We start from the raw sequence: 26,494 nt of genomic DNA, 5'->3' as shown, positions 1-26,494 counted from the left end.
AAGTTGTTTTATTTGTCTATTTCCATGAATGACACTGCAAAACATGCTTTTCTTACTTCGATTTTGTCTCGTTTCCAGCCAAAATATCTAACAATTCTTAGATCAAGAAGGATTTTCTAGACTTTTTTCTAAAAACAAAAAAATTAAATCAAAATGAAATGAGTTTTTGCTTAGAACAATCAAAAGAATCTGCCAATGGGTTAAGCAAAAAAAATCTTATTTCAAACAGAAAACACTTATTTTTCTTACCCCATTGGCAGATTATTTTGCTTGTTCTAAGCAAAAACGACAATCATTTTTACTCGTCTAGAAAAGTAAGAATTTTCAGATATTTTGGCTGGAAACACAACAAAACATCTAAGAAAACCATTTTTTGCAGTGGCTAATCCTCCTGTTTTGACACTCTGGTTGTTTTAAATTAACATTCAGCTCAACAAACATCACACCATGATCAATAAAACATTTTTTCGCATTAATAAAAGTGCCTTAACTAACGTCACAATCCCTAACGAATCTTGGTATCTGGTTCTCCTCATACAGAAGATCATGTGATGTTTGCTGAGCTCTTGTGGAGTTTGCTCTTGATTCAGGACAATAGCTGGAAATCTCGGCGGCGTGATGTTGATGTTTGCTGGCAGACATGAAACGCAGCAGAACAAACATCATGACGGAGATCTGTTGTGGAAGTGGAGCAGAGGTCGACGCACACAGACGCCTTTGTGTTTCTCAGCGGCGCTCATTTCACAACTTGCTCCGGTCTCACTCCAGACTCACTCCAGTCTCCGGATAAAGCAGAACATGCCACAAACGCTGCTGGAGCTTCTGATCCTGATGTAAAACAGACGCTTTAATTCTAATGCAGCAGATTCCTCAGAATGACATCCACCGTATGAAGATCTCACTTCACAAAACTCCATTTTCACTGCTGTTTATCAACAGAAAACACACGTCGTGACACAGAGAGATGAAGGGAAAAGAATTCTAAAAACCAAGGTCTTCAGACGCAGGTCGAACTTCTTTTAACTGTTATTAACACGAGTGCAACTATAAAATATGTCATTTTACATGAGGTGTGTCATAATTCACGTACTTGCAGGCTATGCGGTGACATTTTTTATATCAATAATGCGAGTAATGAAAACTCCAAAAAGAGTAAGTATACAAAACAAGATTTTAGGGTAGCTTTTACTTGATTACATTTATAGTTTTTGCAGTGTGCTTTTGCTGTATAGCTCTTTGAAAAAGCAACTTTTAGGGTGTGTTCACACTTGTCATGTTTGGTTTGATGAAAACAAGCTCTGGGGTCCGTTCTTCGTACCTCGCTTACTACATCCAAGATCAAATGACACATCCAAGATCAAATCATCGCGCTAACTATGAGCTCGCTATTTCGGTTCTCCGAACGCACCTGTTGTTGATGATCAGTATAGCTGGATGGAGTTATTTGAGATCACTGGGTGGCTTAAAAGGGGCTACGTATCGATAGTAGAAACATTGATCGGCAACTCTTTGATTGGTCGGCGAACATGACGAAGGAGCGCGCTCAGTATTTTTCTGCAGCAGAGCAAGAACTCTTGATTGAGGGATTTCAGGAGTTTCAGAGTTTAATTAAAACGCAAGGGAACACTGCAAAGGCTGGAAAAGCAAGGAGAGAGGGCTGGCTAAAAGTAGTGAACACATTAAATGTGTTAATGCTGCCCATGTTACATGTTTTTTTCTTGGTATGTTATTTTATTTATATTTTTATTTTTTTATACACTACCGTTCAAAAGTTTGGGGTCAGTAAGACTTGTAATAGTCTTTAAAGAAGTCTCTTATGCTCATCAAGACTGCATTTATTTGATTAAAAATACAGAAAAAACATTAATATTGAAAATTGTTTTTACAATATAAAATAATGTTGTTGTTTTATATATATATATATATATTAACATACTTTAAAATAGAATTTATTCCTGTGATGAAAAGCTGAATTTTTATCAGCTGTTACTCCAGTCTTAAGTGTCACATGATCCTTCAGGGATCATTCTAATATGCTGATTTATTATTAGAATGATCAATGTTGGATAATATCAACAGTTGTGCTGCCAAATATTTTTTGGAACCTGTGATTTTTTTCCCCCCAGGATTCTTTCATGAATAACAAGTTTAAAAAGTACAGTGTTTATTCAATATATATATATATATACTTTCTTGCAAGATACTTTTCTTTTCCCACGTGAGTCAGTCCGCGTCAGTTGTGCTCTTTAACCAATCAGATGTGACCTCGCCATTTCAACCAATCATAACCCGCCAGGAGCGCAGCCTAAATCCTGTTTACATGAAATAAACCTGCTCCAGAGCAGGTTTAGGCTTGCGCAGCTGTTGCTATGACAGCAAGTCCAGGATGAGCTTCGAAGAACCAAACAATCCAAGATCATGCCAAATCGTCAACAATCAAATCCAGCTAACTTAGTTAGCGAGGTACGAAGAACGGACCCCTGGTGCGATGGCTCTGTTAGTGCGGTTCATTTGAGTAAGTGTGAACACTGCCATCCGAACCCTAGTTCGAGACTGCTAAAAAGATCTCTGCGGTCTCTATCCGCTTCCAAAAGAATGAAATATGAACGCAACACAGACCAAATACTTCTAAACAAACCAAAAACAGGAAGTAAACATCAGTGTTGGGGAAAGTTACTTTTAAAAGTAATGCATTACAATATTGAGTTACTCCCTAAAAAAGTAACTAATTCCGTTACTTAGTTACTTTTTATGGAAAGTAATGCGTTCCGTTACTTTTGTGTTACTTTTTAAATCTGGGCAGACCCATTAAATACATAAAGGATATTTGTATCATTTAACATATTTAATTATTGCAGGTTTGCTTGAATTTCAGTGTTTTTATTCATTTTGAAGAACACTGTATCTGTTTTTTAGTGAGTGAGATGAATTAATGCGTGTTCACATTTATTCTAGAACTAAAGTAACATCTTACTCACAATTTTAATCAATAAATGGGGGAAAAGTAACTCAGATATTTTCATGTCAATTAAAAAGTAATGCATTACTTTACTAGTTACTTGAAAAAGTAATATTACGTAACTCGCGTTACCCTCAACAAGTGAAGCTGTGTGTCATGTTTTTACAAAGAGGAACAAGCAGCGTGTCCAAAACAAAATGAACACACCCTTAAAGTTACTATTATTAATAAATGCAGTCAGATGACAAATTAATCTTCTAAAACTGTAGACTAGTCTCTGGAGTGCATAGAGTGTCATTTGGGACACAACTATAAAACACTAGACAGGTTGGTGGAGAAGCACAGAATCCTGGTCCGGATGGAGCTGAAGGATGAGGGTTTGAGATGAAGCAGACGTACGGATCTAGTGTTGATGTTTAATGAGTGAAATAAGACACAGATCACACTGAACGTCTGCTTTCTGGAACATTTGACGGGATAACACTGGATCACTGCTTCACTCCGACTGTCTTCCATGTGTTACAATAACAGTCAAGTGATGAAAACTAGAATGACACAAATGGAAATGATGATCAAAACATATGGACGCACGTCCTGCTGGACAGGAAATGAGGAGTGAGCAGACAGGCGTTCACTCACACGTGACAGAAAGGTCTCTATAGCAGCAGTGTTTGGTCCGACACACTGTACAGCTACAACGAAAGAGACCTTGTTGAATACATTGTGAGGAAAGAACTTCCTGTGTGTTTGATCTGCATTTCCTGTTGAGATCAAAGCGGCTTACATTAGGATCTTATTGTGTTTTAGATCTCATTAAATGTCACTCGAGGATGGCGTGATGTCATGTGATCATCATACCAGTCTACAGAACCTGAGTGAGACACTCTCAGAGGAAGTGCTCTCATCTCAACAGGAAATGGCTGCCCTGTCAGTGTGTGTGACTGTGTGCTGCTTGTGCGATTTGACTTTCAGTTCTGGTTCATATTCCTAAAATACAGCGAGAGTGTATTTGCCTGGCATTTTCATAAATTGCTCCTCATGAGTATACAGATAATATTTCAAAATGCGGAAATTAAAGTGTGTATAAAAATAAAGCCCGAGAGCAATGACATCAGTTACTTTATTTTTTGTTGTGACAGTATTTTCATGCTAATTAAAGAATTACTCCACTTCCAAAATAAACATTTCCTGATAATGTACTCACCCCCTTGTCATCCAAGATGTTCATGTCTTTCTTTCTTCAGTTGAAAAAGAAATTAACTTATCGAGGAAAATGATCGGTTATTTAAAAAAAAAAAAAATTATAATTTATATACTTTAAAACCTCAAATGCTCGTCTTGTCTAGCTCTGTGTGTACTCTGTGTAGAGATTAAAAAGTATATAAATTGTAAATGTTTTTAGAAAGTAACCAATCATTTCGCTAGATAAGACTCTTCTTCCTCGGCTGGGGTTGTTTAGAGTCCTTTAAAGCTGCATTTAAGCTGCATTTTGGAAGTTCAAACTCAGGGCACCATAGACGACCTCTATATGGAGAGAAATATTTTCCTCAAAAAACATAATTTGTTTTCGACTGAAGAAGGAAAGACATGAACATTTTGGATGACAAGGGGGTGAGTACATTATCTGTAAATTTTTGTTCTGAAAGTGAACTACTCTCCTTTAAATACAGCTTCAAAGGACTCTAAACAATGCCAGGCGATGAAGAAGGGTCTTATCTAGTGAAACGATTGGTCATTTTTTTTTAATAAATTAAGATTTATACACTTTTTAACCTCAAATGTTCATCTTCTCTAGCTCTGCGATGGACATGTGTACTCCGGTTCAAGACAGTTAGGGTATGTCAAAAAAACTCCCATCTCAACTACAAAATCGTCCTTCATCGCTGTTTTACCTTTTTTTGTAAACGGTGTTTGATCTTCTTTGCACGTTCACTTTGTAAACACTGGGTCTGCTCTTCTGCAGCGATGGAGGACGATTTTAAAGTTGGAGAAAATGAGATGTTTTTCAACAGACTCTAACTGTCTTGAATACACAGAGTTCACACAGAGCTAGACAAGACGGGCATTTGACATTAAAAAGTGTACATAAATTGTACTTTTTTTTTTTTTTTTTTGAAAATAACCGATAGATAGGCCCTTATTTCTCAGCTGGGACTGTTTAGAGCTCTTTAAAGCTGCAATGAAACTGCATTTTTAACCTTCAATCCGCTGAGCACCATTGAAGTCCACTATATGGAGAAAAATCCTGGAACGTTTTCCTCAAAAACTTAATTTGTGACTGAAGAAAGAAAGACATGAACATCTCAGATGACATGGGGGCGAGTAAATTATCAGGAATTTTTTATTTCGGGAGTGGAGTAATCCTTTACAGTAAATTCTGACTTTTGTTTTTAAATAAATTGAGCTTGAATAAACCACAGTCCATCAAACAGGACTTCAGCATCACTGTAATGAGATTTATTCCCATTATAGTCATTTGCTTTACTGTCAGGAAAGTAATGTCACATGTCTGGTGGACGTATTCTAGTTTTCTTGACGTTTACACGAGACGGAGTAAGAATCAGTCACGCACAGCGCTCTTACAAACACATTAAAATGCTGTTTATTCATAGAGAAATAAGTACATTTACTTCTGTAGTTATTCAACGTAAAAAGACAAAAATAGATCTAATAGCTTTTTTCACCAGTGAGGAACTCAATTACCTGATATTACTACTGTTACACATCTGAAGCCCTTTAACACGAGAGTGTGTGTGTGTGTGTGTGTGTGTGTGTGTGTGTGTGTGTGTGTGTGTCAGCACGAGTGTTTCTCACGTCGGCTTTAATTGTTCCTGCTAATCTAAACGCATGAGCGTTCTCACGCGGCACACAGAGCTCGGTTCACGTTCTCATGACGTGACGTCCTCCGTGTGCTTCACCCTGAGTCGATTACGTGTGTCCCGCGTCCACTTACTGAAGCGCTCATCCGTAATAATCCAACGGGAATGCTGGGAATCATCTCAGTTCCTCTCGATCTGCTCGATGTCCAGTTCTCCGCCCAGCTGGAACGAGTCCCGCCCCCTCCGGCTGCAGAGCCCCGCCCACAGACACTCACGCTCCTTCCCGCCGCTCCGCCCCGCCGGCCAGCTGGCCTCCGATTGGTGGATGACGGCGTCCTCTTTGGTCTGGTGTCTGTCGGGCGTGACGTTACCCTCGTGGTGGAGCGCCGGACTGCTGGACTGGAGCTTCTGCTCGTCTCCGGTGAATCCTGGACAGCTCAGACTGTGAAAGTCCTGCAGCTTCTGTGGACAAACACACGTGTGACATCAACAACAAAAACACATTGAGTTACTGCTCAACCAAGGCCGTTTTTAATGGCGTCTAAAGTACAGGAATGACATCAACATCAAACTTTTGGCTTCTTCTGGAGTCCATAATCCATAATAATGCTTCCTCCAGCATAAAAGTCAGTCTCCTGTTGTCTCTCACATCAAAATCCTGTCACATATTTGTTTAGAGCCGTTTTGGCTTGATCTGTGCAGATTTCTCTCCTGATTCAGACCAGACCACTTTTTTCACTGGAGAAAGCGTTATTATGGACTCAGATTTTAGTTAAAAAAACATCTTAATGTTGGATTTGTTTCAACTTTCGTCTTCTCAAGATGTTAACTGATGGACTGGAGTGGTGTGGATTATTGTGAGGTTTTCATCAGCTGTTTGGACTCTCATTCTGACGTTTGAAGCTTCTGATGATCAATCACATGTCTGATATTTCACTAATGACAACTAACTGACCAGCTCTTATTCATTACACCAGGCCTCGTTACCATAGAAACAGAATATCTGATTTGTAAATGGAGCCGTTTTTCCACTGACACAATGATCAACATTGTTTGTGTGTGTGTGTGTGTGTGTGGCTACAGCAAACAATAAACACACACACACACACACACACACACACACACACACAGAGTGAGGGCAGTGCTCCTGTAATGGTTCAGTTCTCATTCCTGGAATCAGTATGTCAACTGGATGACCTTTGACCTCAACAAGGTGATCAGTGACTCTAGACATGCAGTTCATCAGAGAACATCACTGGAGCGTCTCAAGGCTCAAGAGTTAGTATGGGGTTTAAAGGGTTAGTTCACCGGAAAATGAAAATTAGCTCATTATTTACTCACCCTCCAGGCATCCTAGGTGTATATGACTTCCTTCTTTCAGACGAATCCAATCAGAGTTGTATTAAAAATGATCCAGGCATTTCTAAGCTTTATTATGAATATCAGTCCAATAAAGTGCATGCATCCACAATTAAGTGTCTCACAAGGCTCCGGGGGAAAATGAAGGCCTCCTGTAGCAAACTGATGCGTTTTTGTAAGAAAAATATCCATATTTAAAATGTAATAATCACTTTAATCTAGCTTGAGCAAACTAGCGGAAACTAGCGAAGCTCTGGTGAGTCTCGTGAAAACCAATGTTTGTTTACAGCAGCAAAGTTTCTTTACTTTAACAAAGGAAAACCTCCTCTTGGTTTATATCGAAATCCTCTGTCATTTTTCTTTACAAATCCTCGTTTTGAACTTCTAATTCATGACCGTTGTTTTGTTTTGATCTCTCTACTGCTCGTCCCTGTTTGTCACTTCTGAACGGCGCTTGCGGAACACCGATGTCCTACGTCACCCGCCTGGCATTTGTGTACGACGGTTTGTGCAAGATGGATTAAAGTGATTATTACGTTTTAAATATGGATATTTTCACAAAAACACATCGATTCGCTACAGGAGGCATTTATTCACCCCCTGGAGAAGTTTATTGTAGATGGATGCACTTTATTGGACTTGTTTTGGACTCTAGAAAAACACCCACCTATTGCCATGATAAAGCTTGGAAGAGGCAGAACAATTTTTAATATAACTCTATAACAATTGGATTAATCTGAAAGAAGGAAGTCATATACATCTAGGATGCCTGGAGGGGGAACTAACCCTTTAAAGGAGCAGTTCACTTTCAGAACAAAAATGCACAGATAATATACTCTCCCCCTCGTCATCCAAGATGTTCATGTCTTTCTTTCTTTGGTCGTAAAGAAATTATGTTTTTTGAGGAAAACATTTCAGGACTTCTCTCCATATAGTGGACTTCTATGGTGCCCTGAGTTTGAACTTTGTCCACTATATGGAGAGAAATCCTGAAATGTTTTCCTCAAAAAACATAATTTCTTTACGACTGAAGAAAGAAAGACATGAACATCTTGGATGACGAGGGGGAGAGTATATTATCTGTACATTTTTGTTCTGAAAGTGAACTACTCCTTTAATACAACAGAGATTCACAAGGCCTCATCTAGTCATTTGGACAGGAAAGATGACCAACTCAAAGATGGCAGTATCCACTGAGGAACACAAACACACACCTGTGTCATCTTGAGCAGGTCCAGTGAAGGCCGGTGTTTGTGAGAGTCGGCCGGTCTCCTCCGCTTGACGCCGGTCTTCTTGTCGTTGTGGACGCAGGGTTGCGAGCGGCTGCGGGCGAGTCCCTGAATGCGGCGGCGCTCCATCTCCGGCGTGGAGTCGGGCGAGCTGGACTCGGCGGGGCAGATCTGATCGTGCGAGAGGTAGAGATCCTGCGGCGTCTGCGGGGACGCGGAGAAGGCGGCGAAAGGAAAGCCGTGGCCGAAGGGCTCCGGCGGATTGGTGTGCGTGGGCAGGCTGAAGCTGGAGCTGCGCTGCATGACGGGAAACCCGGACGGAGCGAACGCCCCTCGGTGAACGCTTCCCCCGCTGTGGCAGCGCCGCTTCTCCACGGCCGTCCACACGCGCGACCCCTGCGGACGCCACGAGGAGCGACAGCCGAGCTCGTCGGAGCAGGACAGCGAGCGGCACTGGCGTTTACTGGGCGGAGCGGAGCCAGGAGAGGGTGCTTCGCTCAGACTCAGATCCCGCAGCAGACCGCTGATCCCGCCGGCGGCGCCCGCCTCACGAGGGGTACACGTCTCTCTCACGCTGTCCCACAGGCTCTCCAGACTGGAGCCCACGGCCCGCTGCTGGACGCCACACACCCCGCCAACCTCCGGCCAGCGTCCAGACTCTGAAACACACGACACCTGCGTCACAATCGGACACGTGATCGACTGCTGCAACTGAGATTAACACATCAGCATTCACACACCAGCAGCTCAACACACCCTGTTTTTGTTCCATTACAGTTGGAGATGTTTGAACATGCATTTGGAAACAACATGCAACAAACATCTTCACAAACCTGTAATAAGAACAACAAAAGTTGCAACAAACAACAAAAATTTTATAGTTTAGTGCTTAAAAATGAAGACAGACAAATATTATTATTGTAATGTAACAACTGTATTGTAAAAAAATACATTTCTTTAAATACTTTTGATATTTCTTTGTTATTTTGGTCATTTTTAAATTTTAATTATTATTTTATAGCCATATCATTATATACACTGCTGCTAAAAAGTTTGGGATCAGTAGAACTTGTTTGAACAAGTCTTTAAACAAGATTTATATGATCAGAAACACAGAAAAGAAGAAAAAAAAACAATAATGCTGAACATGTTATTACAATATAAAATAATTAGAGATGCACCGATTGATCGGCTAGTGATCGGAATCGGCCGATTTTCGCACGATCGGCCCGGATCGGTGACCGGCCGGTCAATTTCTCCTCTTGCCGATTCTTTTATTGCCAGCGGCAATTACGTCACAGCCACGAGTGCGCACTCAGTCGTGTGTAAACATGTCTTTGGTGTGAGTGAAGATGACACAAAGATCGCAGTTTGTAACATTTATAAGGCCAAAATACAATGTGAGGGAACAACCACGAACCACGCGCTTGTTTATCTTGGCTGGACATGTGGTAGATGCATATTTTGCATGTCTCTGTTAGTTAACACACCAGATTCAGATAACCCCCTCGTTAGAAGTAAGCTCCGTGAATGAACTGTGTTCCGATTGACATGGTCCCTGCCCAGTGTTCATTGCTCCCTACTCCCTGAGCAGGGGATATCCGTTGACGTTTACTACCAGTGGCGGCTGGTGCTAAAAATTTTTAGGGGGGCGCACACAAAATGAATCACACTGTTAATACAGGCTTTATTATCGGTAAAGTAATCATTAAACATTTGTAATCATCCCAAAAAATATTAGCCATTTATATTAATGTGATTCAGAGATAAAGGCCATAATACTAATGTTATCCACACGAGGGAGCCACAGGATAAATCTCAAAGACAGAGAAAATAAATTGATTTGTAATAAAACATTGCATATAAATTAATTTGCATACAGTTATATATAGTCCAATATAATAAGTAATTATAATGCTATGCTATTGACAATATATTTGTATGTCCAATTAAAGAAGGAACACTATATTATATATATATATCTATTTTAATATTGTGCTTATAATAATACTAACATAAACACTCACAATTTACTTGAAAAAAGACATCTACATAAACCCTTGCTTGTACACCGACGATTGAGTTAAACTGCATTGTTACAGTTAACGTTACTTTCTGTGTAGTTGCCCACAAAGCTTCGGTGACAGGACTTTGAAATAACAAACAATGAAAACAATAAAAGGCATGACTTACATCGCATCTAGCAAGCAAACTCTATCCAAGCTCCATTCGTAAGTTTATTTTATTTATTTTTTCTTCATTTGAATGGCTTGTGAAAGATAAAATCAAATTTACTTTCATCTCGGAAAAGATATTGCACATATTTGACAGTCGAGAACGGTCCAATCACATGAGGACAAAATATATAAAAACAAGATTGATTGGCTAAGATCTAAAGTGGGAGGGTCTGGGGCGCAGTGCTCTGCGCCCCGAGGACAATCTGAAACAAGCCAATCAGAGCTCAGCCTCAAGTCACATGCGTTTCAAATATTTACAGACCTAATAGACACCCATTTGGCCGGCGTCCCGCATACACAAACAAACGAAAAACAGTTTAGATTTTTTTTATTTTTAACAGGTGCTAACATAACTAACAGTCGAATAGTATGTCAAAATAATGCAATTTCCTAATTATTTTGCAATATGTATTAAACTTATTTTTAACATATTAATAGTCTTCTTCCTTGGCTAACTTGAGGGGGGCGGCGCCCCAGCGCCCCCTATGGACCAGCCGCCACTGTTTACTACACTTTCATTCATTCTCATATTTGTGCTGCGCCACCGCATACAGCCTCTTCACACACTAATAGTTGGAAGCGATCATATGTTCCATTTGAAGGTAATTAAAGTGTGCGCGACGTGAATTTAATTTGTATTTACAGATGCATTTATGTTACACTTCTCCAGTAAATATCATCTGTGTGTGAAGACGCTGTATGCAGTGGCGTAGCACAAATATGGGAATGAATGTTCAGAAGTGTAGTACTGCTGGATTAACTGGTGATGAGGCAGAAATGCTTCTCTTTATCAAGAAAAAAATGCCATTAATGCTCAAGTAATAGCATTTAGTACTAGCATTGTTATTTCTACCTGTTTGAAGGCACAAAGCACTTTATTTAGTTGTTAAAGTTATTTTGTTGTAAGAAGATCCTATAATGTTTAAAAATGTATTTTATTATAAAATAAATTTAATTAAAGAAAATATTTCTGTATACGCCTATGCTTTTATTACAGTTCTTAAAAAAATAAAACTCGGAATCGGCAGGTCACACTTTCTGAAAAATCGGAATCGGCCAAGAAAATTGCAATCGTTGCATCTATAAAAATAATGGTTTCTATTTTAATACACATTAAAATAATTGCTTTACTGTGATGCAAGTGTCACATGACCCTTCAGAAATCGTTCTCATATGCTGATTTATTATTAGAATTATCAATGTTGTCAACCAAATATTTGTTTGGAACCTGTTTTTTTTCAGGATTCTTTGAAGAATAAAAAGTATAATAGAACAGCATTTATTCTAAATATAATTCATTTCTTTGCTATAACTTTTAATCAATTTAACACATCTTTGCTGAATAAAAGTAATCATTTCTTTCAAAAAACGAAAGAACAAAAAATGTACTGACCTCTAAACTTTTGAACAGTGATGTATATTGTCAGAAAAGATTTCTAATTTAAATAAATGCTGTGCTTTTTAACTTTTTATTCATCAAAGAATCCTGAAAATTAAGCAACACAACTGCTTCCAGTATTGATAATAATTCAGTATATTAGAATGATTTCTGAAGGATCATGCGACGCTGAAGACTGCAGTAATGATGCTGAAAAAAATCAGCTTTGATCACAGAAATAAATTAGATTTGTAATGTATAATAAAATACAACGTTACTTTACATCATAATATTTCACATTATTACATTTTTTTCTGTATATCTGAACAAATAAACACAGCCTTGACGAGCATAAGAAACTTATTTAAAATACATGAAAAATCTTACTGATCCCAAACTTTTAATATATTTTTAATATATACTTTTAATATATACTTTTATATTTTGTAAATATAAAATATAAACACAGCAAATCTAATATTTCAGGCACATTTTAAATTACAACTGCAATTTGTATAAGAAAAATTGCAATTTGATTTCCCCCAAAATTATACAGAACCACAGCCCAGCTGCAGGACTACACATAAAATGAACACAAGTAAACAAATCACAAAAACACAATTCAGAGCATCTTTAAAGCTGCAGTACATTTGGAGGAGGTTCAAGTGTGTGAAGGAGCTTTAGAGCGATCACAACACAATTTACTACTTCCTATGAACGCCGCTCAAAACCTCAGCAGAAAACTGGGATCTGATTGAGTAAATGTATGAGCCTCCAGTCTGAGACGCTTCTTCAACAGCAGAGGCGAACAAAAGAGAAGCAGGAGGGCCGAGTTCACAGGAAGAGCCTGTAGACGTTCACAAACAACACAGCTGTGCTGAGAAACAAAGAGCCAGAAATAGAGCCGTCTGATTGGTGGCAGGCTGCCAGTCGGCCGAACATCTGTGTGTTGAGAGCATTTTTTGGTTCATCTCTCTTAAAGTGAATCACTCACACCCCACGACTCACCAGACGGCTGACCAACTACTGTTGAAACACATCACCAGCGGTGCCATAAATCAAGGAGATTCTCAGAATAATGTGAAACCTCACAAAACAGAGAAACATGTCTATACTACACACTCTATGCTACATACTCACACTATATGCTCACACTCTATGCTACATATTCACACTTTACTATATGTACTCTATGCTGCACGCTCTATACTACATACTCACACTATATGCTCACGCTCTATACTACATACTCACACTATATGCTCACGCTCTATGCTACATACTCACACTATATGCTCACACTCTATGCTACATACTCACACTATATGCTCACGCTCTATGCTACATACTCACACTATATGCTCACGCTCTATACTACATACTCACACTATATGCTCACACTCTATACTACATACTCACACTATATGCTCACACTCTATGCTACATACTCACACTATATGCTCACACTCTATGCTACATACTCACACTATATGCTCACACTCTATACTACATACTCACACTATATGCTCACACTCTATACTACATACTCACACTATATGCTCACACTCTATACTACATACTCACACTATATGCTCACACTCTATACTACATACTCACACTATATGCTCACACTCTATGCTACATACTCACACTATATGCTCACACTCTATGCTACATACTCACACTATATGCTCACACTCTATGCTACATACTCACACTATATGCTCACACTCTATGCTACATACTCACACTATATGCTCACACTCTATGCTACATACTCACACTATATGCTGCACGCTCTATGCTACATACTCACACTATATGCTCACACTCTATGCTACATACTCACACTATATGCTCACACTCTATGCTACATACTCACACTATATGCTCACACTATATGCTGCACGCTCTATACTACATACTCACACTATATGCTCACACTCTATGCTACATACTCACACTATATGCTCACACTATATGCTGCACGCTCTATACTACATACTCACACTATATGCTCACACTATATGCTCACACTCTATGCTACATACTCACACTATATGCTCACACTATATGCTGCACGCTCTATACTACATACTCACACTATATGCTCACACTATATGCTCACACTCTATGCTACATACTCACACTATATGCTCACACTCTATGCTACATACTCACACTATATGCTCACACTCTATGCTACATACTCACACTATATGCTGCACGCTCTATACTACATACTCACACTATATGCTCACACTCTATGCTACATACTCACACTATATGCTCACACTCTATGCTACATACTCACACTATATGCTCACACTATATGCTGCACGCTCTATACTACATACTCACACTATATGCTCACACTCTATGCTACATACTCACACTATATGCTCACACTATATGCTGCACGCTCTATACTACATACTCACACTATATGCTCACACTCTATGCTACATACTCACACTATATGCTCACACTCTATGCTACATACTCACACTATATGCTCACACTATATGCTGCACGCTCTATACTACATACTCACACTATATGCTCACACTCTATGCTACATACTCACACTATATGCTCACACTCTATACTACATACTCACACTCTATGCTACATACTCACACTATATGCTCACACTCTATACTACATACTCACACTATATGCTCACACTCTATACTACATACTCACACTATATGCTCACACTATATGCTGCACGCTCTATACTACATACTCACACTATATGCTCACACTCTATGCTACATACTCACACTATATGCTCACACTCTATACTACATACTCACACTATATGCTCACACTCTATGCTACATACTCACACTATATGCTCACACTCTATGCTACATACTCACACTATATGCTCACACTCTATACTACATACTCACACTATATGCTCACACTCTATGCTACATACTCACACTATATGCTCACACTCTATACTACATACTCACACTATATGCTGCACGCTCTATACTACATACTCACACTATATGCTCACACTCTATGCTACATACTCACACTATATGCTCACACTATATGCTGCACGCTCTATACTACATACTCACACTATATGCTCACACTCTATGCTACATACTCACACTATATGCTCACACTCTATGCTACATACTCACACTATATGCTCACACTCTATACTACATACTCACACTATATGCTCACACTCTATGCTACATACTCACACTATATGCTCACACTCTATACTACATACTCACACTATATGCTGCACGCTCTATACTACATACTCACACTATATGCTCACACTCTATACTACATACTCACACTATATGCTGCACGCTCTATACTACATACTCACACTATATGCTCACACTCTATGCTACATACTCACACTATATGCTCACACTATATGCTGCACGCTCTATACTACATACTCACACTATATGCTCACACTCTATGCTACATACTCACACTATATGCTCACACTCTATACTACATACTCACACTATATGCTCACACTCTATGCTACATACTCACACTATATGCTCACACTCTATACTACATACTCACACTATATGCTCACACTCTATGCTACATACTCACACTATATGCTCACACTCTATACTACATACTCACACTATATGCTGCACGCTCTATACTACATACTCACACTACGCTATATGCACTCTGTACTACATACTCAGTGCAACATACATACACTCTATACTACATACCCTCTATATCACTGGTCTCAAACTCAATTCCTGGAGGGTCACGGCTCTGCACATTTTCGCTCCAACCCTAATCAAACACACCTGATCCAGCTAATCAAGGTCTTTAGGATTACAACTCCAAGCAGGTGTGAGCTGGAGCTGGTTGGAGCTAAACTCTGCAGAGCTGCGGTCCTCCAGGAATTGAGTTTGAGACCTCTGCTATATATTATATACTCTTACTCCATACTATACAATCACACTCTACCACATACACTATACTTCTAATAGCATCTAAGAGTACAAATTATAGTAAGAATACGCTTAATCACTGTTATAATTATGAGAGGCTCCTTGAATATTGTTTTCCCCTGTAGGGGTCCCTGGTCCCCAAAAGTCTGAGAACCCCTGATGATGTCCAGAGATTGTTCAGACAGCAGCGTGTGGCTCAGTTTCACAGCCAGCGGATCAGAACAGCAGCGTGTCTCGTTGCGGAGGGGCATTTTTCTCAAGTCAAAAGCAGAAATGCTCTGGCCGTGGGCACACAGCAAAACAAAGACGGCCTAACCAGCGCACACCGCTGTGGGCAAGCGTTATGTGCCATCGATCTGACGCAGCACAAAACCCTATTGATCAGTCAACTCTGTTTATTCCACTCAAAGACTAGCTCCATTATTTTACTACCTCTGTTTTCTGAGAGGAGTTGTTCCGTATCAGAACAAACACGCAGCTGCTCACACATGACACCGGCTGGCATTCGCTCCGAGACGCTCGCACCTGTGGCGTCTAAAACTAGGCCTCATGGGTATCAAACGCTCAATGAGCAGATGTTGAGGGCGCCACACTTTCTATTTCGCTCTTACATGGAGGTAAAGATACGCAGATCCAATCAGTGAAGGAGCAAATGCAGAACAGAAAGATATTTGATCGCTGTGGTGTATTTGGACTTACCCATGATTCCGCAGGAGAAGAGGGCCGTCCCCTGGCTCATGGTCGGCGGCTCGTGCTGTAGAGACACACGGACGGATCAGAGGAACATCCAGATCAACGCAAAGCAAGCAGCCGTCGGCACCGGGGACAGGAAACCCCACCGTGAGCGTTCTGACTAGTGCACATCATGTAAACCACAACTAAAGCTCACTAGAGCGCACATGTGCACTGAGCATCTGATTGACTCAAATACGCAAAACCAGACGCTTGAGAACAGCTCCACAACGACAGGGTGTGTACACGGAAACAGAGCGATTACTATAAATCACACAACTAGTAGGACTGTTGAGCAATTAAAATGTTACTCTAATCACATGAACTGATGCTGATTAATTAATGGCATGCACATCAATTTAGGCTGTGGAATTACCCTCCAAAAGATCATTTAAAGTCATTACTGTGTTAAATGAGAAAAGCACTGAATAGACATTACAAAAACAGCTTTAGAAAGCAATATTTTGATTCAATATCGCATAAGGAATAATAAATGGGTACGAATGGGTTTTAAAAAATGAATAGTGAAATATGATTTAAAAAAAAAATTAAATGATACTCTAAATATGAATCTATGGAAGCCCCTTTCCACCAATGAATACATATAAAAAAGGCAATTGCAACTTGTTATCTCATAATTCTGACTTCTTTTCTCAGAATATAAAATATAAACTTGCAATTGCGAGTTCTAAAGTCAGAATTCTGAGAACATATCAGTTTTTTTCCTCCTCAGAATTGAACTTTATAACTCGCAATTGCAAGTTTATATCTTACAATTCTGAGAAAAGAAGTCAGAATTGCGAGATACAAAGTCGAATTGTGAGAACAAAAAAAAATTCTTGCAATTGTGAGTTTATATCCTACAATTTTGCGTTTACATCTAACAGCTCTGAGAAAAAAAGGCAGAAATGTGAGATGTAAACTTCAAATCGCTCGAAAAAAGTCATTTTTTTCATTGAGTTCAGCGAGTTAAAAAGGTGCAATTACCTTTTTTATTTAGTCATGAATCTGTCTTAATGAGTGAGTCATTTAAATGATTTGCTCAAATGGCCAATTCATTTAGAAACAAGCAATTCTCTTTATGAATGAGTCACTGAATTTGTTCAAACCCATGGATTTATTCAGAGTTCTTAAGAAATTAAGCAAAGCAGACTAAATTGACAACACTTTGCCTAAATTGTAATACAATATGAAACTGATGTTTTATAACGGTTGTATAAAATCAATATCACATTAACTCCATCATATGATATAAGCATAAAAGTGGCACGTTTTGCCCTCATATCTTGAATTTTAGGCTCATATAAATGCATTTTAATAGGCTTCATTACGCAGTCAGTCGTCCTGCGTCATGATCATTAGACACTGCATCACTATAAGATGACGGACAGGTCTGTGTTAAATGCCTTAATCATTTTAACACGTTTTTTCTTAAATTAACCGCACCAAATCAACAGGTTAAATCTACAGCCCTAAAATCTACTACTGAATGAGCTAATGAGAATTATTACAAACTCGACTATCATGAATGTGCTTAAACAGGATGTTCTTGGAACTAGAGTGGTGTGTCTGAAATCATCCTGAGCTCATGGCTGATAATTACAGAGTAAATTATGCATGGCGCGTGACGTCTGTCTAATGTGGAGCGCCGTTGTCTTACCGGCGGCAGAGACTCTGTGGATGTTACATCATCGACGGCCTTCTTTTCCAGTGTTTTAGTGTGAATAATCACCATGGCAACACACATGTTTGCCACAGTCCATTCCAGTGCAGGACAGATCTAGAGAAGCTCATCATTCAAGTGCAGCGCTGATCCCATCCGATCACTCCCACATCAGTACCGAACGCTCTTCAGCCTGGACAGAAAACAGGACAGGAACTCGTCAGTCAATGCTCTACTGTCTGCTTATAAGATGCACATGTGTTTCAATTCACATCAATCACAGTATTTAACCGTCACAAGCCACATTCATTACAAAAAGAGAAAGCAGAAACACTTTTTAAATCATCTTCAGAAAACAACTCTTGATAGATTACAAACTTTCCAACTTTGGTTTATTCTTGAGCAAGAAAGTCACATTGAATTTTATAGCAGTCGACAATACAGACGTCCACATGCTTGTGGTTTATGCTTTAAGTTAGACATGTCAGCTTAAAAAAGAAGAAAAATAAACAATCCTAACCTAAATCGAGCGGTGTGTGTGAATAAAACCATTATAAATGAACTGAACCCAGCTTGAGCGAGTCCTCACTGCAGACTCATGTCCGGAGCTCAGGTCACCTGATCTCTTCCTCCAGGACAAGCCCAAAATAAGTGTGACCTCACGGTTATCAAAACACACCGCTGCCTCGCTCCTCGAGGAACTGTGATTCTAGAGCCGCTGATGGGAGCCAGATGTGAGTCGCAATTCAAGAACATCAACCACAACATCTCAACGTGCTCAGAGATGATGATCAGATCATACAGATCTTGACAGAGCTTCTCAGGTCTCTGTGATCTGGTTGTGGATATGACAGCAGGACGAGCTACATTCCTACAAAGTAGGTATATTTTTAGCATGAAAATGCAAAAAACTAAAAAGGATCTAAGCTGAATGTAACAGCAGATACGAGATAGTGTTACGATATAACTGATCTTTGACAGCACGGAGAGTCACACGCATCCAGCCCTCAATGCTTATCACTGGCTTTTATTACAGCCAATAACAATAAAAACAGATAAAAGATGAATTGACAAAATAGTGAAATGTGTTATAATTTGTAAGAACACAATTACTACATGATTACTACAACTTTTGATGATAATTTGTATGAAATCATAATACACAAAATAATCCAAAAATGCACAAAATGTTAATCCTAAGTAATTCAATAATAAAAACTGAAGAAAAACATTTTTTAAAACACAACATAAACTGAATTTCATCTGTAACAAGAATTTAGAAACATAAAAATGGTGTTAGAATCAGAAATCTCCTTTATAATCAAACATGCAAACATGTCTGATATTAATTTGTAGTCACGTTCTAGTCTTCAGGCCGGCGTCAGAGCCGCTGAGTAAACAGAGAAGAGCGTTGTGTGTTTAATGCGAGCGTGTGGCGGCACACATGAGCAGCTTGTGGTGATGCTGGGTGTCTGATATCTCCACACTCACGGGACGCTCAGCCAACGATAAGCTCTATCTGAAGGGCGAGACTGACCTCAGCCTGGCGGATACGTGACTCGACATTCAGAGACATTTCAGACCCATCAGCGGAGTGGCACATTTCCTCCATAACACAAACATGAGACTAAAGGACCTCCTGTCATCATCTACTGACCCTCACATCACTCAAATCCATATGACTATCACTCACATGAAAAATAAACAGACAGTCAAGTCATTTTTCACATCATCTTCAAGATCACCCTCTGAGAGAGCAATGCTGGAAACACATCTGCACGCATGAAGATTAATGGTGCAAAAAAAAGCAACGTCTAACTCTGTCCTGCAAGATCCATTGATCCTTGATCAAACTCACCTGTCTGCAGCTTTCTGGTGATCAGGACCTTGATTAACTTGTTCAGGTGTGTTTGATTAGGGCTGGAGCTGAACTGGACCTAGCAGGCCAGGAATATTGCAAAAGATCTAAACTTATTTAATTTTAAGGATGTTTCTTTTTATAGGATGTTATGACATGCGAGAGAGACTCACATGAGAAAAACACGTCAGATTCCTCTCTGATAGTATGTGAGCCGCAGGCATTGTTCTCCCGTAGACAACCTGTCTTTGGCACGTTAATGACTTTCCCCTCATGCAAATGATAACGACGGAGCTTCGGAGAAACACTCTGGATAAAAACAGGCCAAAAGCATGACAAGACAATCACAAATCTCTTTTTTTACAGCACCGCCGGTGTGGGAAAGACCCAGAGATCCAGGAAAGTTTATCACTAAAACACAGGAGGAACACGCTCTTTCAGAGTGTGTTTTGGGTGAACTTTCTGCTGCCGAACACACCCACGAGGTCTAACGTTACACGCATTCCCAGAGCTCACTCGTCCGCCAGCTCATTCTGAGCATAAATCTTGCGTGAATAGAAAAACCCCTCCAGAAAAGGGCAGAGCCGCAGAGCTCCATTCAGCACCTGCCCGGCGTCGCTCGCGGCAAGGGTTTCAGGGCCAATCAATTAGTCATGTGAGCTCGCCGCAAGCTGACGCTCCTCGTGCTACGGGCCAAACCAAACTGAACTAGCGGGAGAGGCGCGGCCGCGGGCCGTTTACGAGGTCGGCCAACTCTGTGGCAACAGAAACATCACAGATCCAATTGTGAAACACATGTAGAAATGAACTCCGACCAAACAGTGAGCGAGAGCCAAGAGTTTCAAACTCCAGTTCACTGGCTCCAGCGCCACAGCCGGCGTACGCCCGCGAGCTGCCAAAACCATCGGGCTGGCTTGCACAATAGCGGCGTAAAGGACGAGGAAAGGGAAAGAATGCTCACCGAGGACGCTTTCATGGGACGCAGCTGCCTGACCGCTTAACATAAACACAAAGAAGAGACACGCACCACGTCTCTTCTCATTAGAGAGAAGTTCACGTCACTCCACTTCACGGCAAACGCGAAGCGTCAAAAAACAAGTTTATTTTACTGTAAGCTCATCTGGAAACGGGCCGTTTAACACAGCGCTGGTTTAATTGTTACCAGGCAATAACCCACATTTGCACAGAGAGGCGCAGCGACGCACAAAGCCAGCATTCATGCGCTCGCCACAAACCGTCAGACGCTCGCTGATCGCAAACACACGCTTACCTGAACGCTACTGCTTAGAAATGCACTTCGCGACTCATAACGCTGCTTTAAAATGGTGTCTTCAGCCAAAAGTGACTGTGTGATGTTTGTGTTTCGACACAAAAGGAGAAGTTTAACAGAAAGTTCATGACGCTCTTTTCAGTGGAAGGAACGTGAATGAGATGCACGCTCTAAAAATGATAAAAAAGCACTGTAATCTGTAGTAAAACAATATGACACACAAACACCTGTGCTGTATTATGGCTGATATTTAGACAATGCATCAGTAAGATGAAATATGACAGCTGCAAAAAATAAGATTCTTTAGTATATACTCAAACTACACTTGGTTTCTCTTGAAAAGCATCATAAGAATCTATAAGACACAAGTCATATGCATGACTTTTTTGGAGGTCAGAGCATCTGTCCTCACCCATTTTCAATGCATGACAATTTAAAACTGAAACCTTATTTCACAGTTGCACTTGAGGTCTTTAACACGATCATCAGTGCTCGTCACAGATTTCTTGGTCAGTCTCCGGTGATTCATGATCTTATGAAGCACTTCCCTCTCAGAGGCTGATGTCAACATGCTATAAAAATATGGAACTGCCAATAACTGAAAGTCAGCGAGCTCATAAAAACTATCTTGTGATTCATTATGGGAACTTCCACTGCGGTGCACGCGTTTACGGCCGCATTACGTGACCTAGTTATCAAAACACAACTGCAGCACTACAAAAGTGCAATCGAATGAGGAATGAAGTCCAAAGGCCTCGAGACAACGGACGGCGTCACGTCACTCAGCGCAGATCTATCTGAAACAAACGCTTAATAAAGGGATTTAAAGACAAGTGTGTAAATGTGCACACCATCAGCTAGGTAAAGGTCAAAATCTGCCTCTTTTTATGTCAAAGGAACAGTAAAACCTGTTCTGCATTCTCCATCCGACGTCTAACAATGACAAAATGACGTCTGTCGCCCAGATACACCCAGCTAATTCTCTACAAACATTAACCAAAACAATTCCCTTCAATAGGAAATGAATTTGCCCTGGGAAATGTCGCTCGGCTCCTCGAGCACACAAACACGGCTCTGTACACAAGGCCAATCAACACTTTTCAATAAGGTGAACCTCTGCCGGGCCGCTCTGGTGGGAACAGAGTTTAGCGCGAAACACACAGTGCGGGCGCTGCACAGTTCAGCGGAAAATGACGGCCGCAGGTGAGAAACAAACACGCATTCACAGCAGCGGCCGGAGGAAAAACTGGCTTCCCCAGGAACAGACTGTGTTGCATGTCACAACGCTTCACTGCATCACATGCAACAGCTCCCTGCAAAACACCAGATGAGCGTATGATGCTTCAGATACCTCTGCTGATCAGCGAGAAGTGAAAATCCTTTATTTGCATGCGGCCTGTTCACAACTAACGAGCTGCTATTGTGCTGATAACTAGATAAACACAATCTGCAAGAAACTCTAGAGCTGCTCTTATTCTGATTAGACTCTGCTGCTGCTTTAGTTCATACATCAGCACTCAAATTACCACTAATAATACTCGACACAATATACAATACTATTAAAACACACACACACACACACACACACACACACACACACACACACAATCCTTCAGTTATATACAACACTCCAATAAGTAATAACACTGCATAAGTACTACATACTCTGAAAATACTGAGCATTCTAAAGATGCTGAATATGCTAACATACAGAGTTCTTCAAATGACAGTATACACTAAAATACTACATACTCTTAGAATAGGAAGTATTCTAAAATACTGCATACTCAAAAACCTCGACATACTCTTCAAATACACTATATAATATGTTACACTTGGCAATACTGCAAACTCCTAAAATACTATGTATTGTAAAATGCTGAGTACTATAAAACACTAAGTACTCTAACTCACTGGATACTACTAAAATAGTTAGTGCTGGAAAGTACGTGATACTCTTTAAGCTACACTCCAAAAATGGAATGCCCAAAAATACATAGGCCTTCCCTTAAAATACTAAATGCTCATAAAATACAGAGTATTCTAAAATACTGCATACTCAAAAACCTTAACATACTCTTAAAATACATGATAAAATATTTTAGACTTGTCAACACTGCAAACTCCTAAAATACTGTGTATTGTAAAATGCTGAGTACTACAAAATACTAAGTACACTAACTCACTGGATACTACTAAAAAGTACGTTTCTCTTTCAGCTACACTCCAAAAATGGAATGCCCCAAAATACAGAGTATTCTAAAATACTGTATACTCAAAAACCTTGACATACTCTTAAAATACATGATAAAATATTTTATCCTTGACAATATGGCACACTCCTTTACAAAATTACTGAGTATTGTAAAATACTAAGTACTCTAACTCACAGGATACCACTAACATACTAAGTACTGGAAAGTACGTTGTACTCTTTAAGAAACACTCCAAAATGGAATGCTCCTAAAATACAGAGTATTCTAAAATACTCTTAAAACACTTAATACTCAAAGGTACTCTAATACTCTTAAAATGTGGAATACTCAAAATACCGACTACTTTTAAAATAATGCATACTTAAACATACTACATACTTCCAAAACACATAATACTCATAAAATACTAGTTATTCTAAAATACTGAATAGTCTAAAAATACAGAATAAGTAATGGCAATACTCTAAACACTCATAAATAGTTTTTCAGCTCGTTTATTGATAGAGTTTTCATTTCCCAGTTCGAGGTGAACAGAGTTTCTGTTTTAACTTTGATCGTCAGTTCGCGTTTTGGAACGTTTATTTTCTTAACGATCATCGTCCGCTGGAGTTTCTAACCGACTTTAATTCGGTGTCCATGTGAGAGTTTGGGGAACAAAAGCTACTAACGTCCGCGAGCGTCGCGGGAAACTTACTCACGCACAGCGACGAGTGCGAACCCGCGCAAACATAATGAAATATAGTGCGGTTTGATCCGGATGATCACTGTATACTCACGGGACAGCGAGCGGCGCGTCTCCTCGCGCGGGCCGGATCGGTAAATACGGCCGTTCAGATCATCTTCATCCCCGCGCGCGTCCGCCGCTCAACTCGCCGCCGCTGCTACTCTAGCGCGGGCCCGAACACACACAGAGGCAGCCGCGGGGGAACGCGGAACCGTAGTACAGCAGGACAACACACGTAACACAAACTATAAACACCTTTAACCGAGCGAAAACAGAATATACATACTCCTTGAAAACATCAGTTATGATTCATGACGAAGACACACGCGGTTCTGATGGATATTTAGTTTGAATAAAGTCGCCTCACCCCCGCGTCAGAATGGACTCTCCCAACACGGCACACAATTATAACAAAACGCATCACATCACAACCGAATGCTCGACACAACACGGAAAAGTTTGCCTCATCTATGATTAACGCCTCAATTAACCTCATTTATCAATATGTTGACACTAAATCAATAAGTGTGTGAAATCTGTCTAAATAAACAATTGAAAACAGCACGATATATACTTTCACTTTTTAACCAGCATGAAAAGATATTGTTTGATGCAGGCCCGGCCCTAGGCAAGATTTCAGGTGGCGCCCCGTTGCATCGCAGTAAATTCCACTGCTAGTGTACATATACTCATGCGAAACTTAATAGCTTTGTCTTGGACATTCTTTTATTTAAATAAAGCAATTGCACAAATTTAAAATACTTATAAAGAATTAAAGAAACAAATACAAAATGAACTGAACATATGAAATACAATATAAATAGCTTACATAAAGTATTAGATTTAAATACTCCCAAAATAAAAAATGTAAACAATTAACTTATAAATACAATATGGCACTGTGCAAAATAAGATATTAAAAAAAACAAGTAGGCACAAAAAATGCAAGGATTTAATAAAAATAAAAAGATGATCTTACAAAGACCTCTAGTGGTGTTTTTGGTACTGCCTTAACTTAAAATAACTTGAAAATAACTTAAAATAACTTGAAATACCTAGAGATACATTTCTCAATCTGATCTAATTATTTTTAATGTGACCACGCCCACGAACTACTTTCGTTGTCAATCATCGCTCGAAAACAGCAAAATAATATCATTGACATCATCTTTACCGTAACATTACCTCTGTCTTTGTCGCGTTTTTCCTCCTCTTCTTTTCTTTTTTTCCTCCCCTGGGCACCAGACAGTTTGGGACGTTTGGACATGTTGAGCTTGTTGACCCATCAGAAAACGACCACCGTGTCGCAGGTAAAGTCTGATTATTCGGAAGAGGGGGGGCGTCTCAGGCAAGTAGGCTATATTATTATTCTTATTACTACTACTACTACTACTTAGTAGGCTTTGCTATGCAGTTAAATTAATGTGGGCTTATTCTTTTCTAAAGTCATAATACCAACTAGTTTTAAGAATAGTGGAAGTTACACTTTTTTTCTTTCTCCATTTCTGGTGCCCTGGATGTACGGCGCCTTTAGCATTTGCCTACACTGCCCTATGCCACGGGCCGGCCCTGGTTTGATGTACGCATGCATAAAGAAAAGAGTAGGCCTTGTAACTGATAAACTCTTTTTAATCATATTATGAGTTCACTGTTTTATTTTCACTGCTTCTGCAGTCTGACAAATTAATTCTGACACTCATTGGTTGCAATTATTATGTCCAGTCCTGATCACAGGTTTATCACAGGACACCTATATCAAAAATCTGGTGTCTTAATCACTTTTATTGCTGATAAATCATCTTTAATAGCCCAAACAAAGATCGAAACATTAAACCACAGAATAAAACACACACATACACATAGAATGAAAGGGGAAATCCTGCTCATTATGAAAGTTTAACTGTCATCTGAAGGGTCTAACTCTGATAATGAAGCTGGTTGAGTTGAGTTTTTGGAAAGTTCCACACTCTTGTGTGGTTACTGGGTTTGGGTTTGTTGTGGAAAAAGGCTCCCACATCCCTGAAGGACCGGAAACTGTGATCTGAGCTGCTGAGATCTGTGACTCCATCTACAGGAACGACT

The 26,494-nt window shown here is 39.7% G+C and overlaps 1 protein-coding gene across 2 annotated transcripts; it reads right to left on the bottom strand.

Moving 5' to 3' along the window:
• Window positions 1-5,538: 5,538 nt before the first annotated feature.
• Window positions 5,539-24,579, bottom strand: fam53b (family with sequence similarity 53 member B). 2 transcript variants are annotated; one of them, XM_073828156.1, is made up of 5 exons: window positions 24,454-24,579; window positions 18,342-18,507; window positions 16,649-16,703; window positions 8,352-9,025; window positions 5,539-6,240 (listed from the first exon to the last, which is right to left on the bottom strand). In XM_073828156.1, exons 2-5 carry the CDS (start codon window positions 18,426-18,428, stop codon window positions 5,959-5,961), a joined length of 1,098 nt encoding a protein of 365 aa, XP_073684257.1. In that variant the 5' UTR covers window positions 18,429-18,507; window positions 24,454-24,579; the 3' UTR covers window positions 5,539-5,958. The 2 variants fall into 2 exon arrangements, with proteins under 2 accessions (XP_073684257.1, XP_073684256.1); XM_073828155.1 differs by having other exon boundaries at window positions 18,342-18,537; window positions 24,465-24,573.
• Between the last annotated feature and the right edge of the window lie 1,915 nt (window positions 24,580-26,494).

This window comes from Garra rufa, chromosome 22 (genome assembly GCF_049309525.1).
Source record: "Garra rufa chromosome 22, GarRuf1.0, whole genome shotgun sequence".
NCBI classification, from domain to species: domain Eukaryota; kingdom Metazoa; phylum Chordata; class Actinopteri; order Cypriniformes; family Cyprinidae; genus Garra; species Garra rufa.
The sequence above is the reverse complement of the archived record's forward strand: the minus strand, read 5'-3'. Positions and strand labels throughout refer to the sequence as shown.

Coding starts and splice junctions, on each gene's coding strand:
- fam53b (XM_073828156.1), bottom strand. CDS start 18,428: ATGTGTGTTGCCATGGTGATTATTCACACTAAAACACTGGAAAAGAAG. Junction 9,026..16,648: donor CTTCTCCTGCGGAATCATGG/GTAAGTCCAAAT, acceptor CGTGTGTTTCAG/AGTCTGGACGCTGGCCGGAG. Junction 6,241..8,351: donor ACCTGCTCAAGATGACACAG/GTGTGTGTTTGT, acceptor GTTTGTCCACAG/AAGCTGCAGGACTTTCACAG.